The sequence below is a fragment of the Filobasidium floriforme genome (genome assembly GCF_021052385.1).
Source record: "Filobasidium floriforme strain CBS 6241 chromosome Unknown HD553scaffold_14, whole genome shotgun sequence".
Taxonomy (NCBI): Eukaryota; Fungi; Basidiomycota; class Tremellomycetes; order Filobasidiales; family Filobasidiaceae; genus Filobasidium; species Filobasidium floriforme.
Genome location: NW_025763635.1, coordinates 131,519 through 149,647, shown reverse-complemented (window position 1 = coordinate 149,647; position 18,129 = coordinate 131,519). Strand labels below are relative to the sequence as shown.

Genomic DNA, 18,129 nt, shown 5'->3' with positions numbered 1-18,129 from the left:
CCCAATCTCTGGTTGAGCTTCTCCAATCTCCGGTCGAGGAACCAGGATCTCTGGTTCAGCTTCATTGATCCTTGGTCCACCTTCATCAATCCTCGGTCCAGCTTCCCCGATCTCTGGATCAACCGGTTGGGCTTCTTCCCCGACAGTCAGTTCGGCTTCCCCGATTGCAGGTGAGATGTCCTGGAAGAAGATGTCTCCTTTTGCGATGTTGGTCTTTTGATCGGCCCATCTCTGGTCTTCACAGAATTTGACATGTACCGTCACATGTTTCTTGAGAGCATAGGGATCGAAGAGTGTCCAAGCTTTCTTGGCCTTTAACTCTTCCTCTCCATATCCAAGGAAGATGCACCGCTTTGCCTTGGGTTTCCAGATCTGACCAACCCGGTCTTCTTTTGGTATGTGCATGTAAGCGACACATCCAAACACCCTCAGATGACTGACCGATGGCCTCTTTCCAGTGAAGAGTTCTATCGGTGTCTTCTCTCCTGTCTTTGCGGTCCGGGTCCGGTTCCTGACGTATGCAAAGTTCTTTGCAGCAGCACCCCAGTACTTGTTACTGAGACCGGAATCGATCAAGAGAGTCCGAGTACCCTCTTTGATGGTTCGGACAGCTCTCTCTGCTGCCCCATTCTGTTCTGGTGTTCGAGCTGTAGTCATCTGAGCTCGGATCCCCTTCTCTTCACAGAACTGGCTGATCGCTCTGTTGTCAAATTCTCCCCCACCATCGGACCGAAGAACCTTGACTGATCGACTCAACTGATTCTGCCATTGAGTCAGAACCTGTTTCAACCATCGGGTTGCCTCTGATTTGGTCCTGAGGAGTTCGACATGGTAGTATCTGGAGTAATCATCGACCATGATCATGAAGTACTTGGCTCCTCCGATAGCCTCATCAAAAGGCTGTTATAGCGGTCACGTGACGCATCGGACGCGCCGTACGCGACTCCCGTATGCGACTCCTATTATAGGCATCCGCGGTACGCATGTCGTACACGCGCGGGATGTAGGTTTTCACCTCGTACGGAGGTCCGTTCGGAGACCCTCTCGGAGACCCTCTCGGAGACCTATTAGGAGATGTGTTCGAAGATGCCTAACTAGCACCTTGTAGTAGTTAGACATCCGTTATTACATTCATTACCCTACCCGTACCTTCTAGTCCCGTGTGTTACTATTCAGGTTTGCTGGCAAACCTTATAGAATAACGGATCACCCAAACACCCCGACTAGGAGACCCCGTATACGATGAATACGTTCACGCAGTGTTACGGACCGGATAGGGCTGTCCACCCCATCCCTGCGGATGCGATCCCGGTCTTGAGCAAAGACGGGAGCATGCAGATGATGGATGGACAAGGAAGGTTCATGTGGAGGAACCCAACGGGGGAGACGCTGGTAAACGACCAGTGCGTCTTTGCCCACCAGCAACCGGAGGTAGGTGCCACGGGGGTACCTACCGCTTCCACGCAGGCCGCACCGGCCAACAACATGGGGCAGACTCCCCCACAAATGCAGTCAACACCCCCAGCAGCTAACCCTGCTCCGGCCGCTGCGCCTCCTACCAGTCCGGACGTTTCCGCCCTGCTCTCCATGATGGCGAACATGCATAGCCAGATGATGGAGTTGGCGATGTCGAGGGACACTCGATCGGCGACGGCCACGGAGGAAGCGAGAGCGAAGCTGTTCAAGTTCGGTACGCCGGACAGGTTCGATGGCAGCAAGAAGGAGAAGGTTAGGGGATTCCTGGACCAATGCAACCGGGAGTTCCAAGTCAAGCCGGGGTTGTACACCGACCTTTACAAGATTATGTACGCGGAGTCGTACATGGATGGGCAGGCCCAGGCATGGGCAAGGGAGTACTCGTCGGGGCGAACTCAGGTCACCTGGCGGGAGTTCGAGGCGTTGCTCGTGGAGATGTACGGAGGGGGAAGGAACATCCTTGCTACGGAGAAGGAGTACTACTCTCTGAAGCAGGGCAACAAGAGCTTGAGTACGTACATCACCGAGTTCAACGACCTCGCCGCCCTCCTCCCAAACCTCAACGAGTACGGCAAACGGTCGTTCTTCCGCGCCAACCTGAACCAGGCCTTTCAGGACGCTATTATCCCTATGCCCAACCAGGAGCATATGACGCTGGCGGAGTTCCAGATGGAATGTCGTCGGTACGAAGACCAAGCGGAAGCCCGTAGGCACACGTCTTCGGGTAACCGTGCCCACACGAGCGGGAATCGTTACGCAGGTAACCACGTCGCTCCCCGAAACCCTGTTGTGGTTAACACCACTGTTGCCCCTCCTGCGGTGGCCGCCACGTCGGGTGCTACGCCCATGGAGGTGGACGCTGCGAGGATGCCCGGCGGGAAACCCTGCTACAACTGCTGGCAGCCCGGCCACAGGAGTGCCCAGTGCAGCAACGCCAAGAGGTCTCCACCTGCTTGGTGGCAGGCTCGGCAACAGGCTGGTCGAATGCAGGTGGCTGCGACGTACATGCAACCTCCCGCCCAGAACCACCAGGCGTATTGGGACGAGGAGTTCGCTAAGCAGAACGGGGACGAGCCGTTGCTATGGACTCCGGGTGCTTAGGGTTTTCGTGATTGTCATTACTCATTGTTGTACCTTCGTCGGCAGGTCCGACGAAGATGTTTATCACCATTCCTTTTTTACGAACTGAACGAGCCAACGACAAACAAGTTTGTCTTACGAAAACAATGAAGTACCACGACTCGTTCGGAGACTCGCTCGGGGACACATCCGGAGACTCGTTCGGAGACTGTGCTGGAGAAGCGAATTGCAAGAGAAAATAGCATAAAATAAAAAAAAAGGGAGCCGACCCCAGAACGGCGACCAAAACGAGATATTACAAGTCAAAACCGAATCAGTTCCCACCGCCGTTCCCACCGCCGTTCCCACCGCCGTTCCCGCCGCCGTTCCCGCCGCCGTTTCCGCCGCCGTTCCCACCAGATCCGGTCGGAAGAGGTCGAACGGGAGGAGGATCGTTGACGGGGCGAACGGGAGGAGCGGGGCGAGCGGGAGGAGGGGGGTTGGCGGCGGCCTCGAGCTCCAAGATCCTCTTCCTCGCGGCCTCGAGGGCCTCTTGGGCGGCGACGGCGTCGAGACGCCTCTGCTCCGCGTCGAGCCTCTTCTTTTCGGCCTCTTCCTCGGCCACTTTCTTCTTGTTGGCCTACGAAACCCGAGTCAGCATGCGAAAGAGAACACGAAGGAGATTACTTACGATGGTGACCTCGTCGTCCGAGTCGAGATTTGTTACGGACCAGCCTAATTAGGTGAACCATGGCACTGCCATGGTCATACCAACTCGTTCTACTAATAGTCAAACCATGGTTACCCCATGGTCATACCGACTTGGCCATGCCATGGTTGCACTATGGTCATGCCATAGTACACCGAGCTAGACCCCCGACTCTATTCTGAATTAGTATATATAGCAGACCAAATCAGAGTGATTGTACTCTTCTAGTTTCATGTATTTCCTCTTCTTTCCCAAGAAGAATTATCATATGTTACATCCCTGATACTCTACACTACTCCTCACTATCAACACGCTCAACAACCTTGTGCTCTTGTCAAGCACTTCACGGATCAGCAACAGACTGTGATCCAAGCCCTGTCTCGGTCAGTACTGACTTACAGTGATCATTGAGCTTACTTGCCTTTGCACAATTACCCTCGACATATCCACCTAGGCTACACCTTTGCTAGCGCTAGGCACGACCGTAACAGTATAATTCTTCTTTCAAGTTTGTGCTTAGGCAACGCACTCTTGGATTTTGCCTATCCACCTATCAACTCACACACCACTTTTACACTTCCATTATGTCTACCGCTGGTGGCAGCCGAGCTCCTACTCAAGGAGACCGGATTACCCAACTGGAGGAAACTATTGCACGCATGGAGGAACAAATGCGTAGAACTGCATCCCTATCCCCTGCTCCTGCAGTTCCTGCAGTCTGCCACTCAGAACCCAAGATCGCAGCTCCAGAATACTTCTCTGGGCAGCGCTCCAAGTTAACCACCTTCCTGACCCAAGTCAGCATGGTGATTGAACTTCAACCCAACCGATACCCCACGGAACGCTCTAAGGTTATCTACGCCGCATCCTTTTTGCGCGACACCGCTTTCTTGTGGTTCCAGCCTAATATCACCAAGGAACCAGAGCCCGAGATGATGACGGACTTCAAAACATTTGTCAAGGTGTTGAAGGAAACCTTTGGAGATCCAGACGAGGAAGCTACTGCAGAGAGGAACCTCTTTGTCTTACGCCAAAAAGGATCCGCTTCCTCCTATATCTCAGAGTTTCAGCGTCACTCTACCCTCACCAACTGGGATGATCATGCACTAGCTGCACAATTCTATCGAGGACTCAAGGAGGGAATCAAAGACGAGATTGCAAGAGTTGGGCGCCCCCATGCATTGAAGGAAATGATGGATACCGCTCTTAGGATTGACAACCGTCTCTATGAGAGGACCTTGGAACGTGGTAGCGGCAACTCTCAGTACACTACCAGCACCACCACTTCCACTCGATCCTTTGGTTATAACAATCAATATAACGGGAACCGCACTCCCTTCAGCAACCGCTTCAACTCCACATCGTCCACTCCTCAGTCCACCACAACTCAAACTACTTTCACACGCCAGTCCTTCCCATCAAGGAATGACCGCACCACTTCCTTGCCACTGAACAATAAGGGCAAACTTACCGCTGAAGAACATCAGAGAAGGAAAGACAAGAACCTATGTCTCTACTGTGGATCTTCTGATCACACAGTTGCCAAGTGCCCTGTGGCTAAGCCTGGTTCAACCAATGGTAACAGTGCGAGGACAGACATTCCTTCCCAGCAGGCAAAAGCCTAGGCGCTCAGCAGCAAGAATCAAAGCGCCTAGCGCTGGGTCGCCAAAACGCTAGGACTATACAGGAATCGGTTTCACTATCATCTTCGGCCTCCTCTCTGGACTATGCGGACAAGAACTATCTTGGTGTACCAGTAACTTTCCCAAACTCAAGACACACAAAAACAGCTCTGGACGCTCTTGTGGACTCTGGCGCTTCTGCCAACTTCATCGATTACAAGTTCGCTCAACTTCTGGGAATTCCTTTCGAAAAGAAACCTGTACCTTCAACTCTCAGAATGATTGACGGGACTATCACCAAATACGGAAAAATAACTCATCAATCCACCACTCAAATCAACGTACCTAATTTCAAGACGGCAACAGCCACATTTGAAATTGTACGCCTTGGATCATTTGCTATGATCTTAGGATTCCCATGGCTGCGTGCCAACAACCCTGCCATCAATTGGGAGACGGGATCCATCAAGGTTCCCATTGTGCCTGCTGCCAAATTCACCGACAGTGATGAAGACATTTTCCATATGGAGATGTCACCGGAGCAAGACACCCCACTTCATGCCATGGAAGCCACGCCACTTAAGGACACGGAGATAGTCCCAGTGGAATACCATGATTACTTGGATGTGTTTGACAAAGCAAATGCAGACACTTTACCACCCCATCGGCCTTTTGATCACCATATTCCTCTCGAAGAAGGCAAACAACCTCCCTGGGGACCAGTCTATTCCCTATCTGAGAAAGAACTAGGGTCACTGCGGGAATACTTGGATGAAAACCTAGCCAAAGGATTCATCAGACCTTCTGAATCTCCGGCGGGAGCACCCATCCTCTTTGTCAAGAAAAAGGATGGATCTCTCCGTCTCTGTGTGGACTACCGAGGTATCAACAAGATAACCATCAAGAATCGGTACCCACTTCCGCTCATCTCAGAGCATCTGGATCGCTTGCGCCAGGCCAAGTACTTCACCAAGATCGACCTCAGGGGAGCCTACAACCTCCTCCGGATCGCTGAAGGTGAAGAATGGAAGACAGCATTCAGGACGCGCTATGGCCTCTTCGAATACCTTGTCATGCCATTTGGTCTCACCAACGCGCCAGCATCATTCCAACACCTGATGAACCACAACTTCAGGACAATGCTGGATCACTATGTCATCTGTTACCTGGACGACATTCTCATTTACTCGGACACACTGGAGGAACACTATCAGCATGTTACCTCTGTCCTTGAGACACTTCGCAAAGCAGGACTATTCGCCAAAGCCGAGAAATGCGAGTTCCACCAACACAGCGTGGAATTCCTTGGCTTCATTGTGGGAAGGGATGGGATTACCATGGACGTCAAGAAGGTGCAAAGCATCTTGGACTGGCCTACGCCGACCAACCTGTTCGAAGTCAGATCCTTCCTTGGATTCTGCAACTTCTACAGACGCTTCATCGCATCATACTCAATCCTTGCCCATCCATTGACACAACTCACTCGCAAAGATACACCTTTTGTGTGGAGCAACATCCACAGTGAATCATTCAACAAGATGAAGAATGCTTTCACATCTGCAACCTTGTTGGCTCATTTCGATCCAACCAAGCCTTTGGTCCTCGAGACGGATGCATCAGACTTTGCCATCGCAGGAATCTTATCACAGCATCAAGACGGAGATATCCTGAAGCCAATCGCTTTCTACTCTCGGAAAATGGTACCAGCAGAACTCAACTATGAGATTCACGACAAAGAAATGCTGGCCATCATCTCTTGCTTCAAGGAATGGCGTCAATACCTTGAAAGCACCTTCACGGAGGTTTTGACGGATCACCGTAGCCTCGAATATTTCACCACTACCAAGCAGCTCAACAGAAGACAAGCTCGCTGGTCTCAATTCCTCCAGGACTTCCACTTCACAATCAAATATCGTCCTGGAACACAAGGAACCAAGCCTGACGCACTTACACGTCGTCCGGATTTACATCCAGTCATGAAAGGATCTTCACTCTCAACTGAAGCTAATCCTGACAACTTCAAAGCTTTACTCAAGCCAGGACAGTTCCTCTTTGCCGCTGGGGTCTCTACAATTCTACCACAACTGCACGAGGAAATCAAATCTGTCCTGGAGACTGACACCTTGGCTCAAGAGATTATACCAACTATCGCTACTCACCCTGAGTATGAGTTGAAGGAAAACCTCTTGCTACGCAAAGGGAAAGTCTACCTTCCTAACGCCAAGGATCTACGAGTACGAATCACCAGGGAACACCACGACAATCTTCAACATGGACATCCCGGTCAACGCAAGACATTACAACTGGTACAGCGCCTCTACTGGTGGCCCAAGATGAAGGAATTCATCCATGCCTTTGTGGATTCATGTGACAACTGTCAACGGAACAAATCCAAGCGTCACAAACCTTATGGGGAACTCAAGTCATTACCAATTCCACCATACCCATGGTCTAACATTTCAATGGACCTTATTGAAGACTTACCTCGATCTGACGGATACAACTCAATCCTGGTCATTGTTGATCGACTCACCAAGATGGCACTATTTATCCCAACATCAACCAGCATTGATGCTCCAGAACTTGCCCAACTATATCTGGAACATGTCTTCAGCAAACATGGACTCCCTGAACGGATCGTCAAGCGATCGTGGCTCAGAGTTTACCTCACGCTTCTGGCGTGCTATTGGTACTTTGCTGGATATCAAGTTGGACTTCTCCACTGCCTACCATCCAGAGACAGATGGCCAGACAGAACGTACCAACCAGACATTGGAGCAATACATCAGGATGTATGCCAATTATCAACAGGACAATTGGCGCCAATTATTACCTCTGGCAGAATTTGCATACAACAATTCTGCAAGTGAAACCACCGGTGTTTCACCGTTCTTTGCCAACAAAGGCTATCATCCACGTTCCAATTTCAATCACCCAGCAGGACCCCATCTATCTCCAGAGGCAGAACATTTCACTGTCAACTTGAAGGACTTACACGATCTGCTCAAGAAGTGGGTCGAAAAGTCACAAGCCCAATCCCAAGCTCAATGGAGCCGGAAACATCTCCCCTCACCGGTCTACCAACCTGGTGACAAGGTCTGGCTTGATGCAGAAGACATCAAGACTACTCGTCCAAGCAAGAAGCTTAGCAACCGCTTCCTTGGTCCCTACAAGGTCCTCAAACAAATATCCTCCCACGCATATCGTTTGGAATTACCATCCCATTCAAAGATTCATGATGTATTCCACATCAGCAAACTGGAACCATTCAAGGAAAACACTATTGAAAATCGCAAACAAGATCCACCTGAGCCTGAAATCATTGAAGGCGAGGAGGAATTTGAAGTGGAAGAAATCCTTGACTCAAAGATCAACAGACGATACAAGGAACCTCTACGTTACCTTGTCAAATGGACTGGATACGGACCTGACGCAAACTCTTGGGCGCCACCTTCTTGGTTAGCCAATGCACCAGAAAAGCTGGCGGAATATCACGCCAAATATCCCCAGAAACCAGGTCCCTAACAACATCTTTGCTGATTACATGAATAACAAGAAATCGCTACAAACATTAAAATAAAAATCACCAAAAATCATTAATCAACCCCCTCTACACACTTACAAAATTTCATCAAGATTGATAAACTATTCTATATTTTATTGGGTCGTCTTGGAAATTCCAGGAAAACACCCTCTACCACATTTTATGGCAACACCACTTGTCACACTGGCACCTTCACCGATGACCACATTCCCTCTGTCATCAAGGATGACAGCTCGGTTCAAATCTCCGTCGACCACCACCTTTTTGCCCAGAATGGGCATGAGGGACATGCCATTGATTGGCATGTCCACCAGGGTCAATACCCCATGGGGGATTATTTTGGACAAGAAAATTTTCTTGTCCAAAATAATCCCCCGTGGGGGCAGCTGGCCAGAGGACAGAGGCATCCAGCGGGCAGTGCCAACACGTCAATCATAGGGTCACGTGACGGTTGGTCAACAACAAGCGAGCAGCGCGAGCCAAGCGAGTCGCGCGAGCCGAGCAGGGCAGCGCGTCGACGACGAGCGAGCGACGGCGACACCAGAGTCGACAAGCACCTCAATCGATCAACAAGCAGGGAACAAGATCAGCAAGCAAAACCGACATGCCAAAGATGGTAGCATCTATTGGCAGCAATGCACACAACATCATGCGCACAAGATTTTTTTCATATTTTCGGAACACAGTTTCCAAATCCTCGACACAGCGGATGCTGCTATTTTACCCGCTCGTCCTTCACTTCACATTCACGACACAAGTACTTCCAGACTATAAGTACATATTCAACTGGTCAGGGAGCATACGGCCTAGATCAACACTGGGTAGAAGAAGTTCCGGCTTATTCCGGCTTGTACACATGGTACCAGTCGTCCTCGTCGGACTGGTTGGTGTCAGAAGTAGCCTCCGACCCGGCAGCTTCGTAAGAAGGGTTACTGTTGCTGGGGCCTGCAACAGGTGCCTTGTCGTAAGGGTTGACCCAGGGTTGGGCAAAGAAGGCGTACTCGGTGATGGGTTCAGGGTGACTTGTCAGGAGACCAGGATGGACGGCGGCAGGCTGCATGACCGGTTCAGCGGGTTGAGGAATCTGGGCTGTAGCCTGAGCGAGTAACGCTTGGAAGGATGCAAAGGAACATGTCTATCGGACAACCATCAACACTCATTTCATTACAATACCACATCACCACATACCTTGCTCTGACGGACGCAGCAGTGACACTTAGTGCCAGGACCTGTGATCAGACATCGTGTGTCTCCGCTTATCTTGTCCTTGCAAGCGGAACACTTAGGATCAGCTGCGTAACCATTGGCCTCAACATAGTCAGCTCTCTCGTGACGAGCGAAGCGTCGCTGTTGAAGCTGTCGTACAACAACAAACATCAGTATCAGATAGAATACACGCAAATACCAACATTACTCACAGCCGCCTGGTGCGCACGGAACACTCGAAGCAACTGCTCTTGGTTGGGCTCATGTCCGCCTTGCCCGACACCGTTGTACCAAGCCGCCAAATTGTTGAAGTTGGACATTGTGTGATATGAGAGTGTGTCGGTGGTGAGGCAAGTTTTGAGATGCTCAAGAAGAGAAAGAGGGGCAGTTGTCGAGACATCAAAGCAGACATTTATATGCAAATTGCCGTGCCAATACGGGGAGTTGGTCATGTCAAATGACCAGACCAGAAGGACCATCACCTAGACGACCAACTTGGTGGTCCCATGGATATGCCAAAAGGGCAAGCGGGATGGACCCACCGGAGTATCCCAGGTCACGGGAGATCAACCGTGGGATTCTGGAAGCAAATCCTGGCAACAGCGCGCAGGAAGCAAATTTAAGGGCAACACAGGCTGCCGACATGCAACATTCCGCCAACCGACAAAAGAAAGGAAAAATACAGAAAACAAAAAAATAAAAATCTGCAGAACAGACGAGAAAATTGCAGTAGTCAAACCGCTCAAGGGACTTCGCGGCATAGCAGGGGGATGCTGTTACGGACCAGCCTAATTAGGTGAACCATGGCACTGCCATGGTCATACCAACTCGTTCTACTAATAGTCAAACCATGGTTACCCCATGGTCATACCGACTTGGCCATGCCATGGTTGCACTATGGTCATGCCATAGTACACCGAGCTAGACCCCCGACTCTATTCTGAATTAGTATATATAGCAGACCAAATCAGAGTGATTGTACTCTTCTAGTTTCATGTATTTCCTCTTCTTTCCCAAGAAGAATTATCATATGTTACATCCCTGATACTCTACACTACTCCTCACTATCAACACGCTCAACAACCTTGTGCTCTTGTCAAGCACTTCACGGATCAGCAACAGACTGTGATCCAAGCCCTGTCTCGGTCAGTACTGACTTACAGTGATCGTTGAGCTTACTTGCCTTTGCACAATTACCCTCGACATATCCACCTAGGCTACACCTTTGCTAGCGCTAGGCACGACCGTAACAAGATTCATCGCGTCGTCCTCCAGCTCCTCAGGCTCGGGGTAGGGCTCATAGACACCCCCCTTCCACTCGTTCATCTCCTTGCGGGCGGCCTCGAAGGGACTGAAGTTCTCCGCCTGCGCACCGGCGATGACAACGGCGGCGATCTTCTTCCGGAGCGCACCACGCTCGGCCTCGACGGAGAAACCGCTGTGGCGGTTCAAGGAAGGAACGACCTATATACACAAAACAAACACACAGCAATGTATCAGAGAGAGAGTTAGTAGGAGACCGTTTGAAGAGAAAGATACTGACGATTTGCTCGAAGAGCCTACTCGTCTCCCGGTAAAGATCCTCCCGGGTCCTGGCGCCCATCTTGTGGGTCTTCTGCACCTCCAATCCCGCGGAGATCCGGTGCTCGACGGGCTGGGCCCTGTCAAAGAGGACCTGAATCTTGTGGGAGATGGGGGTACACCCACCTTTCCCGCCGGAACAATACCAGCACGACTTCTGGAGGTTCCCACTCTGACCGGGACGGGGAACGACGTGGCGACAAAGCGCCATCCCTTGAAAGCGAACGTGGTCGAAGAAGACGGACTCGTAAGGATCCCAGGTGGTATAGTCGTCGGGGGTAACATCCTTGTGAGGGATGTCGTCGTAACAGTGTTGGCAGCACCACTGCCAGTTACCGGCGTAACGAGCCTGCGAGAGCAAGAAGGAGATTCAATCGGAGACCCTGACGGAGGTTGCGAAGGAGACCGTGACGGGGACGCGAAGAAGGATCGAAAACACAACTCACCAACATCCCGTTGAACTCGTCCACCTTCCCTCCCTTCCAAGCCGCCTCGAACTGCTGCGGGAGCCAGCCTTTCAACTTGTCCTTCTTCTTTTGGATCGCGTACACCTCGGCGATCTCGGGCCCGGTCCAATTGTCGACACGGATGTATCCCCACTTTGCATCGTGCTCGATGCCGGTCGCGGGCTTTCTCCCTGCCTTCTTCGACGGAGACCCGGAATCGTCGTCCTTCGAAGACCGAGTCTTGCGCTTGGTCGGGGTTTTGGGAGGGGGAGGAGCAGGAGGAGGGGGAGGAGAAGGCATAGTTGACGATAGACGTGAACGGGTAAAAGATACGAAAGGTAGTAAGCTATAGGTTTGCTAGAGGTGAAAGGATACGTACGTCGAAAAACATCAAGTTGACAAACCCCCTCGGGGGTCTTATACCTTTCACATTTCGAGAACAAGACAAAAGAAACCTAGGTAGCAACTACTAGGACAAAGCAAGAAGTCGTTACGTCGAACACGACAAAGAGAATACAGCGATACCGGTTAGAAAGGACGTCGATACATACGACATCACCTTTGTTTACATCAACGAACAATACCGCGGACAGGACCATGTTGCGATGTCCGCGGGGGAGACAATAGGAAATCGACGCGCGACGCGTCATCGTCGTCGGTTGGACGTTTCAGACGAGTCGACGACACCGATAGACAATAGGTTCTTCATTGCAGCACCCACGGGCGCCGAGCAGTGTTTCAGAGAGAACCAGTGTATCTAGACGTACAAATCGAAGGTTCTAGACGATCTCTTCGGGGACAATAGAGCGGAGACGTGAGGAGAGTCGCGAGGGTACAGACACTGGACGTTTTGAGGGGACAAAGGGCTTCAAGATGAAACGTCTAATCTAGCCTCGGACCACTCGACTACTTTGGGCAATCTGGAATCTCGCCCTAAGGGGGGGATCCTATTATAGGCATCCGCGGTACGCATGTCGTACACGCGCGGGATGTAGGTTTTCACCTCGTACGGAGGTCCGTTCGGAGACCCTCTCGGAGACCCTCTCGGAGACCTATTAGGAGATGTGTTCGAAGATGCCTAACTAGCACCTTGTAGTAGTTAGACATCCGTTATTACATTCATTACCCTACCCGTACCTTCTAGTCCCGTGTGTTACTATTCAGGTTTGCTGGCAAACCTTATAACTCCCGTCGGGGGTACTTTTCGGTATTGTTATGTTGATGTAGAACTAGTACCCTTGTAATAGCTCTACATCCGTTATTACATTTAGATGTCTACCCGTACCTTGCCTCATTCCTGCGTCCCGTCAGCCTGTCCAGGGGGACCCCCACCGGGGGTCGCTCCCGGGCCTTACAGAATAACGGATCATCAAAGGACCCCGAATGGGGGAGCACAAGGAGGTAGCCGGATCCCCTTGCAGTTGGGTGCAAGCGGAGTACCCAACGGTCCAGATAGCCATCTGACGTTGGTAGGAGTGTTCTACCCGGAAGGAGTGCCGGTCCAAGCACTCATGTTGTTGGATTCGGGAGCGACCGGGATGTTCATGGATCGGACATTCGCGTCGCTACATGGATTCGACGTAACGGACCTCGAGACGCCGCGGGTAGTAACGGTGATCGATGGTCGGGAGATCCAGGGAGGAAGGATCACCCAGAAGGCTCGTACGCTGGTACGTACGGGAGTGCACCTGGAGCTGACCGAGTTCCACCTCACCGATTTGAGTGGGTACCCGGTCGTACTAGGTATCCCTTGGCTGCGGAGACACAATCCGCATATCCAATGGGACTCCAACGCGGTGACGTTCGGGGATGTCTGCATCAGCACGGGATGTCTCAAGAGGCCCGAGACGGTGTATGCTCCGGACGAAGTAGAGGTGGAGACACGAGGGATCGACCCGTTCAAGAAGATGAAGGGGTCTATCATGGAGGATTTGGTCGTCGCACAAATGCAGATGACCCGGGAGGACGACGAGAGGGCGAGGCGCCCGGACCTGTGGGATTGGGACGTCAAACCTACAGATTCGTTCCAGGATGACCTGGATCCTCCCGAGTATATGGAGAAGCTAAGGGACATGGTACCGGAGAAGTATCATGAACATCTTGGAGCGTTCTCCAAGACGAAGGCAGATACACTGCCCCCGAAGCGATCGATCGACCATGCGATCGAACTCAAACCCGGTACGTCACCGACGTATCAAAAGCTCTATAACCACTCCCAGCGGGAGAGTGAGGAGCTAAAGAAGTGGTTGAAGGAGAATCTGGAGAAGGGGTTCATCAGGCCGTCGAAGTCGCCCTGCTCGAGCCCGGTACTGTTTGTACCGAAGAAAGGCGGCGAGATGCGTATGTGCATCGATTACCGTCGCCTTAACGACATTACGGTGAAGGATAGGACGCCCCTACCCCTCATCTCAGAGACGCTAGACAGGTTGAAGGGCGCGAAGGTCTACACGAAGATGGACCTCCGAGGCGCGTACAACCTGCTACGCGTAAAAGAAGAAGACATTTGGAAGACCGCGTTTACTACACGTTTTGGTCTGTTCGAATGTTTGGTCATGCCGTTCGGCTTGACCAACGCCCCCGCTACCTTTCAGCGGTGGATGAACGAGGTCTTCCAAGACCTTTTGGATGTGTGCGTCGTCGTTTACCTCGACGACATACTTATTTACTCCTCCGACCAGGAGACCCACGATGGTCAGGTCAAGGAGGTTATGAAGAGACTGCAGGCAAATGGCCTGTATGCGAAAGCGGAGAAGTGTGAGTTCGATACGGTGGCTACCGAATTCTTGGGGTACGATATTGCCCCGACGGGGGTTAGCATGAACCCCTCTAAGGTCAAGTCCGTTTTGGACTGGGCCCCCCCAAAGAACATTCGGGGACTGCAGTCCTTTTTAGGATTTGCAAACTATTATCGGAGGTTCATTCAGAACTACTCCAAGAAGATTCAGGGAATGACGGCCCTGACGAAGAAAGGGGTGAAGTACTCCTGGACGGCAGCCGCTGACGCTGCGTTCCGGGAATTGAAGGAGTCCTTCACCCAGGCGCCTATACTGGCGCACTACAACGAGGAGCGCCAAGTGGTGCTCGAGACCGACGCTTCCTCTGGAGCGATCGGCGCGGTAATGTCCCAGGTAGGGGACGATGGGAAGCTCCACCCGGTAGCGTTCATGTCGAAGAGCCTGACGCCCGCCGAGAGGAACTACGATGTGCACGACAGGGAACTGTTGGCCATCGTTTATTGCAGTCGGATATGGCGACATTATCTCGACAACAAGTACCCCGTTCGGATCCTCACGGATCACAAGAACTTGGAGTACTTCAAGAGGGACAAGGTATTGTCTCAACGGCAGGCGCGATGGTCGCAGCTGTTGAACCAGATCTCCTACACCCTGGAGTACAAACCGGGAACGGAGAACGGGAAGGCCGACGCGTTGAGTCGGCGAGAAGAGTTGATGGAGGAGACAGAACCGAAGCGAGCGGAGACTCTGCTCCGGCCTGTCGAAGACGCACCCTCTGAGGAGTGTAGTCCGGTTGAGCGACCGCCGTTGCGGTTGAATGGTACCATCCCCGCACTGGGTGATTGGATGGTGAAAGCGCTGATACCGGCGGCGCAGGACGACCCGGTGGCGAAAGAGCTCGTAGCGCAGCTCAAGGCGGGAACCTTGGCGAACGAGCGATACAGCTTGAGCCCCACTGGGGTTCTCTTGTACAATGGGTTGGTGTATGTCCCCAACGCGGGGAACATCAAGGTAGAGCTGATGAAGCGTCTACATGACGGGAAGGCCGCCGGCCATTGGGGGCGGGACAAGACCGTGGAGCTGACCAGTAGGGACTTCTACTGGCCTGGGATGGCGAAGTGGATCGGGGAGTACGTCGCTAGCTGCAGCATATGCCAGCGCAATCGGCGGCCCCGGATGAAGCCTGTCGGCGAATTAGCGCCGCTACCGGTACCGGCAGGACCATACGAATCGATCACTTGGGATCACATCACGGACCTGCCCGAGTCTATGGGGTCCAACTCGATCCTGGTGATCGTCGATCGATTCAGCAAGCGAGCGCACTTCGTCGCTTGTCGAAAGGATAACGACGCCACATTCTTGGCGCGGTTATTCCTTGACCGATGGGTGTGTTTGCATGGGTTCCCGAAGCAGATCATTTCGGATCGAGGTACGTTGTTCACCTCGCGCTTCTGGAAAGATCTGTGCCGCATGGCGAACGTGGAGAATAGTTACTCCACGGCGTTCCACCCGGAGACGGACGGTCAGACCGAGCGAAGTAACTCCACCTTGGAGCAATACTTGCGGTCGTACGTCAACTTTCTCCAAGACGACTGGGCGGAGTTACTCTCCATGGCGGAGTTCGCTTACAACAACGCGAAACACTCTGCCATCGGGATGTCGCCATTCATGGCGTCCAAGGGAAGGGAACACAGCTTCTCCCTACCGGTGCCCGGCACTAGGGAGGAGGCGGTAGAATCGGCGGGGGAGTATCGAGACCGACTCGATGGGATTTACAAGTCGGTGAAGGAGGCGCTGGAGCAGGCGCGACAAGACATGGCGAAGTACGCGAATCGGAAGCGTACCGCCGTCCCTGACGAGGGTTACAACGTAGGCGACTTGGTGATGTTATCCACCAAGAACTTGACATCGGTGCGCCCCAGCCAGAAGCTCTCGATGAAGACGCTGGGGCCTTTCCCAATCACGGAGATCATCGGCCAAAGCAAGATGGCGAGGAGGCTGGAACTCCCCGCGCAATTACGCCGGGTGCATCCCGTCTTCCATGTGTCGCTGCTCATCCCCTATCGGGCCAACGAACTGGAAGGAAGGGAGGTAGTTGAACCGCCTACCCCCGAAGTCCTCGACAACGGCGACTTAGGGTATGTGGTGTCCGAGATCGTACACTCGAAGGCGTTGCGATCCGGGAGGTCCGGGAAGAAGACCCAGTACCTAGTGCGATTCGAAGGGTACGGAGACGAGTCGAACGAGTGGGTCAGCCCCGCCGAGTTCGATCACGACGACAAGGTCGTCACGGCGTTCCACAAGCGCTACCCCCATCTACCGCAGCCCGGTCGACAGGAGTACGCCGACGCTTGATGCGTTCGGAGTCCGCATCTAGGAGGGGGATCCTGTTATAGCGGTCACGTGACGCATCGGACGCGCCGTACGCGACTCCCGTATGCGACTCCCGTCGGGGGTACTTTTCGGTATTGTTATGTTGATGTAGAACTAGTACCCTTGTAATAGCTCTACATCCGTTATTACATTTAGATGTCTACCCGTACCTTGCCTCATTCCTGCGTCCCGTCAGCCTGTCCAGGGGGACCCCCACCGGGGGTCGCTCCCGGGCCTTACAGAAAAGGCCCAGCAAGATCGAAGGTGATCAGCTGGAGTGGTTCTGTTGACCGTGATGAGCTGTCCGGGAATCGAGCTCTTGTCATTTTTCCCAGAATGCAGCTCTCACACTGGTGTGGGACAGACGTCTGGTCAAACCCATCCACCGAATCCTTAAGATTCCGTATCGAGTTCCCACCCAGATGTCCCAGCCGTTGATGCCAGATATTCCCCAGTCCTGAGATCGTTGCCGTGTTGGCTGAATTCATCTTAGGTAATGCCGGAGACTTTGCATTGACCTCGTACAGGTTAGTATCCAACATCTTGCCGATCAAGGTCATCTTGTTGTTCTTCCTCAAGATCGCCTTGCCTTCCGTGAACATGATGTCCGATCCGGCTTTGTCCAGCTGTGAGATCGAGATCAGGTTCGAACTGAGTTTGGGAACATACAGGCAGTTTGCAAGATGTAGCTCTGCCTTCTTTTCTCCAACCTCGATGGTCAAGAAGATGTCGCCCATCCCCTCAGCATAGATCACTTGTCCGTTTCCAACCATGACAGGTGCAGTCATTCTCTGATAGTTCGGGGATAGGTCAAGGAACCTCTTCATCCCGAACATGTGTCTTGAACAACCTGAATCGATCAGGGTTGTCATCTTCCTAGTTGCAAGTGAGTAAGCCTTCTCGGTGATGTTCAAGGCTTGATCGAGCTGACGTTGATAGAGGGTCATGGATTGCATAGCAGCATCAAAAGAAGATACAGCGGCAGCGGCCCTTTCACCACCTCTAAATCCCGGTCCCGATCCTCCTCCTCCGTGCCTCTGCCTGTAGGCAACCATGTCCGGGTGAGGGCAGGTGGGAGCCCGATGTCCCGCCTTGCCACAGGAGTGGCACCCATTAGGTTCGGCTTGAGGACACTCCCTGGCGATATGCCCCCTCTGCCCGCAACACCTGCAGGTCCTGGTGTCGGTCCCGGTCCCGGTCCCGGTCCCGAAGGTCCGCCTCCCAACACCACCGGTCCCAAATCCAACTCCGGTAGTCCCAATCTTGGCATAACCAAACTTGGCTGCCATTGCCTGGAAGGCCTTCTCCTCATCCTTCTCGGCAATCTCCTTGTTGGCAATGTCACGGTAGGCGGCCAGAATCATCCTCTCGACCGACT

At 52.6% G+C, this 18,129-nt stretch overlaps 2 protein-coding genes across 2 annotated transcripts; both read right to left on the bottom strand.

The window, feature by feature from the left end:
• Nucleotides 1–9,248: 9,248 nt before the first annotated feature.
• Nucleotides 9,249–9,936, bottom strand: HD553DRAFT_324634 (uncharacterized protein; the record flags this gene model as incomplete). Its single annotated transcript, XM_046181513.1, has 3 exons — nucleotides 9,249–9,545; nucleotides 9,599–9,766; nucleotides 9,829–9,936. The coding sequence occupies 3 exons, from the start codon at nucleotides 9,934–9,936 to the stop codon at nucleotides 9,249–9,251; spliced, it is 573 nt and encodes a 190-aa protein (XP_046035622.1).
• An 892-nt stretch (nucleotides 9,937–10,828) lies between these two features.
• On the bottom strand, nucleotides 10,829–11,943 carry HD553DRAFT_343027 (uncharacterized protein; the record flags this gene model as incomplete). The annotated part of the gene is made up of 3 exons (XM_046182829.1): nucleotides 10,829–11,080; nucleotides 11,160–11,546; nucleotides 11,644–11,943. The coding sequence occupies 3 exons, from the start codon at nucleotides 11,941–11,943 to the stop codon at nucleotides 10,829–10,831; spliced, it is 939 nt and encodes a 312-aa protein (XP_046035621.1).
• Nucleotides 11,944–18,129: the final 6,186 nt, after the last annotated feature.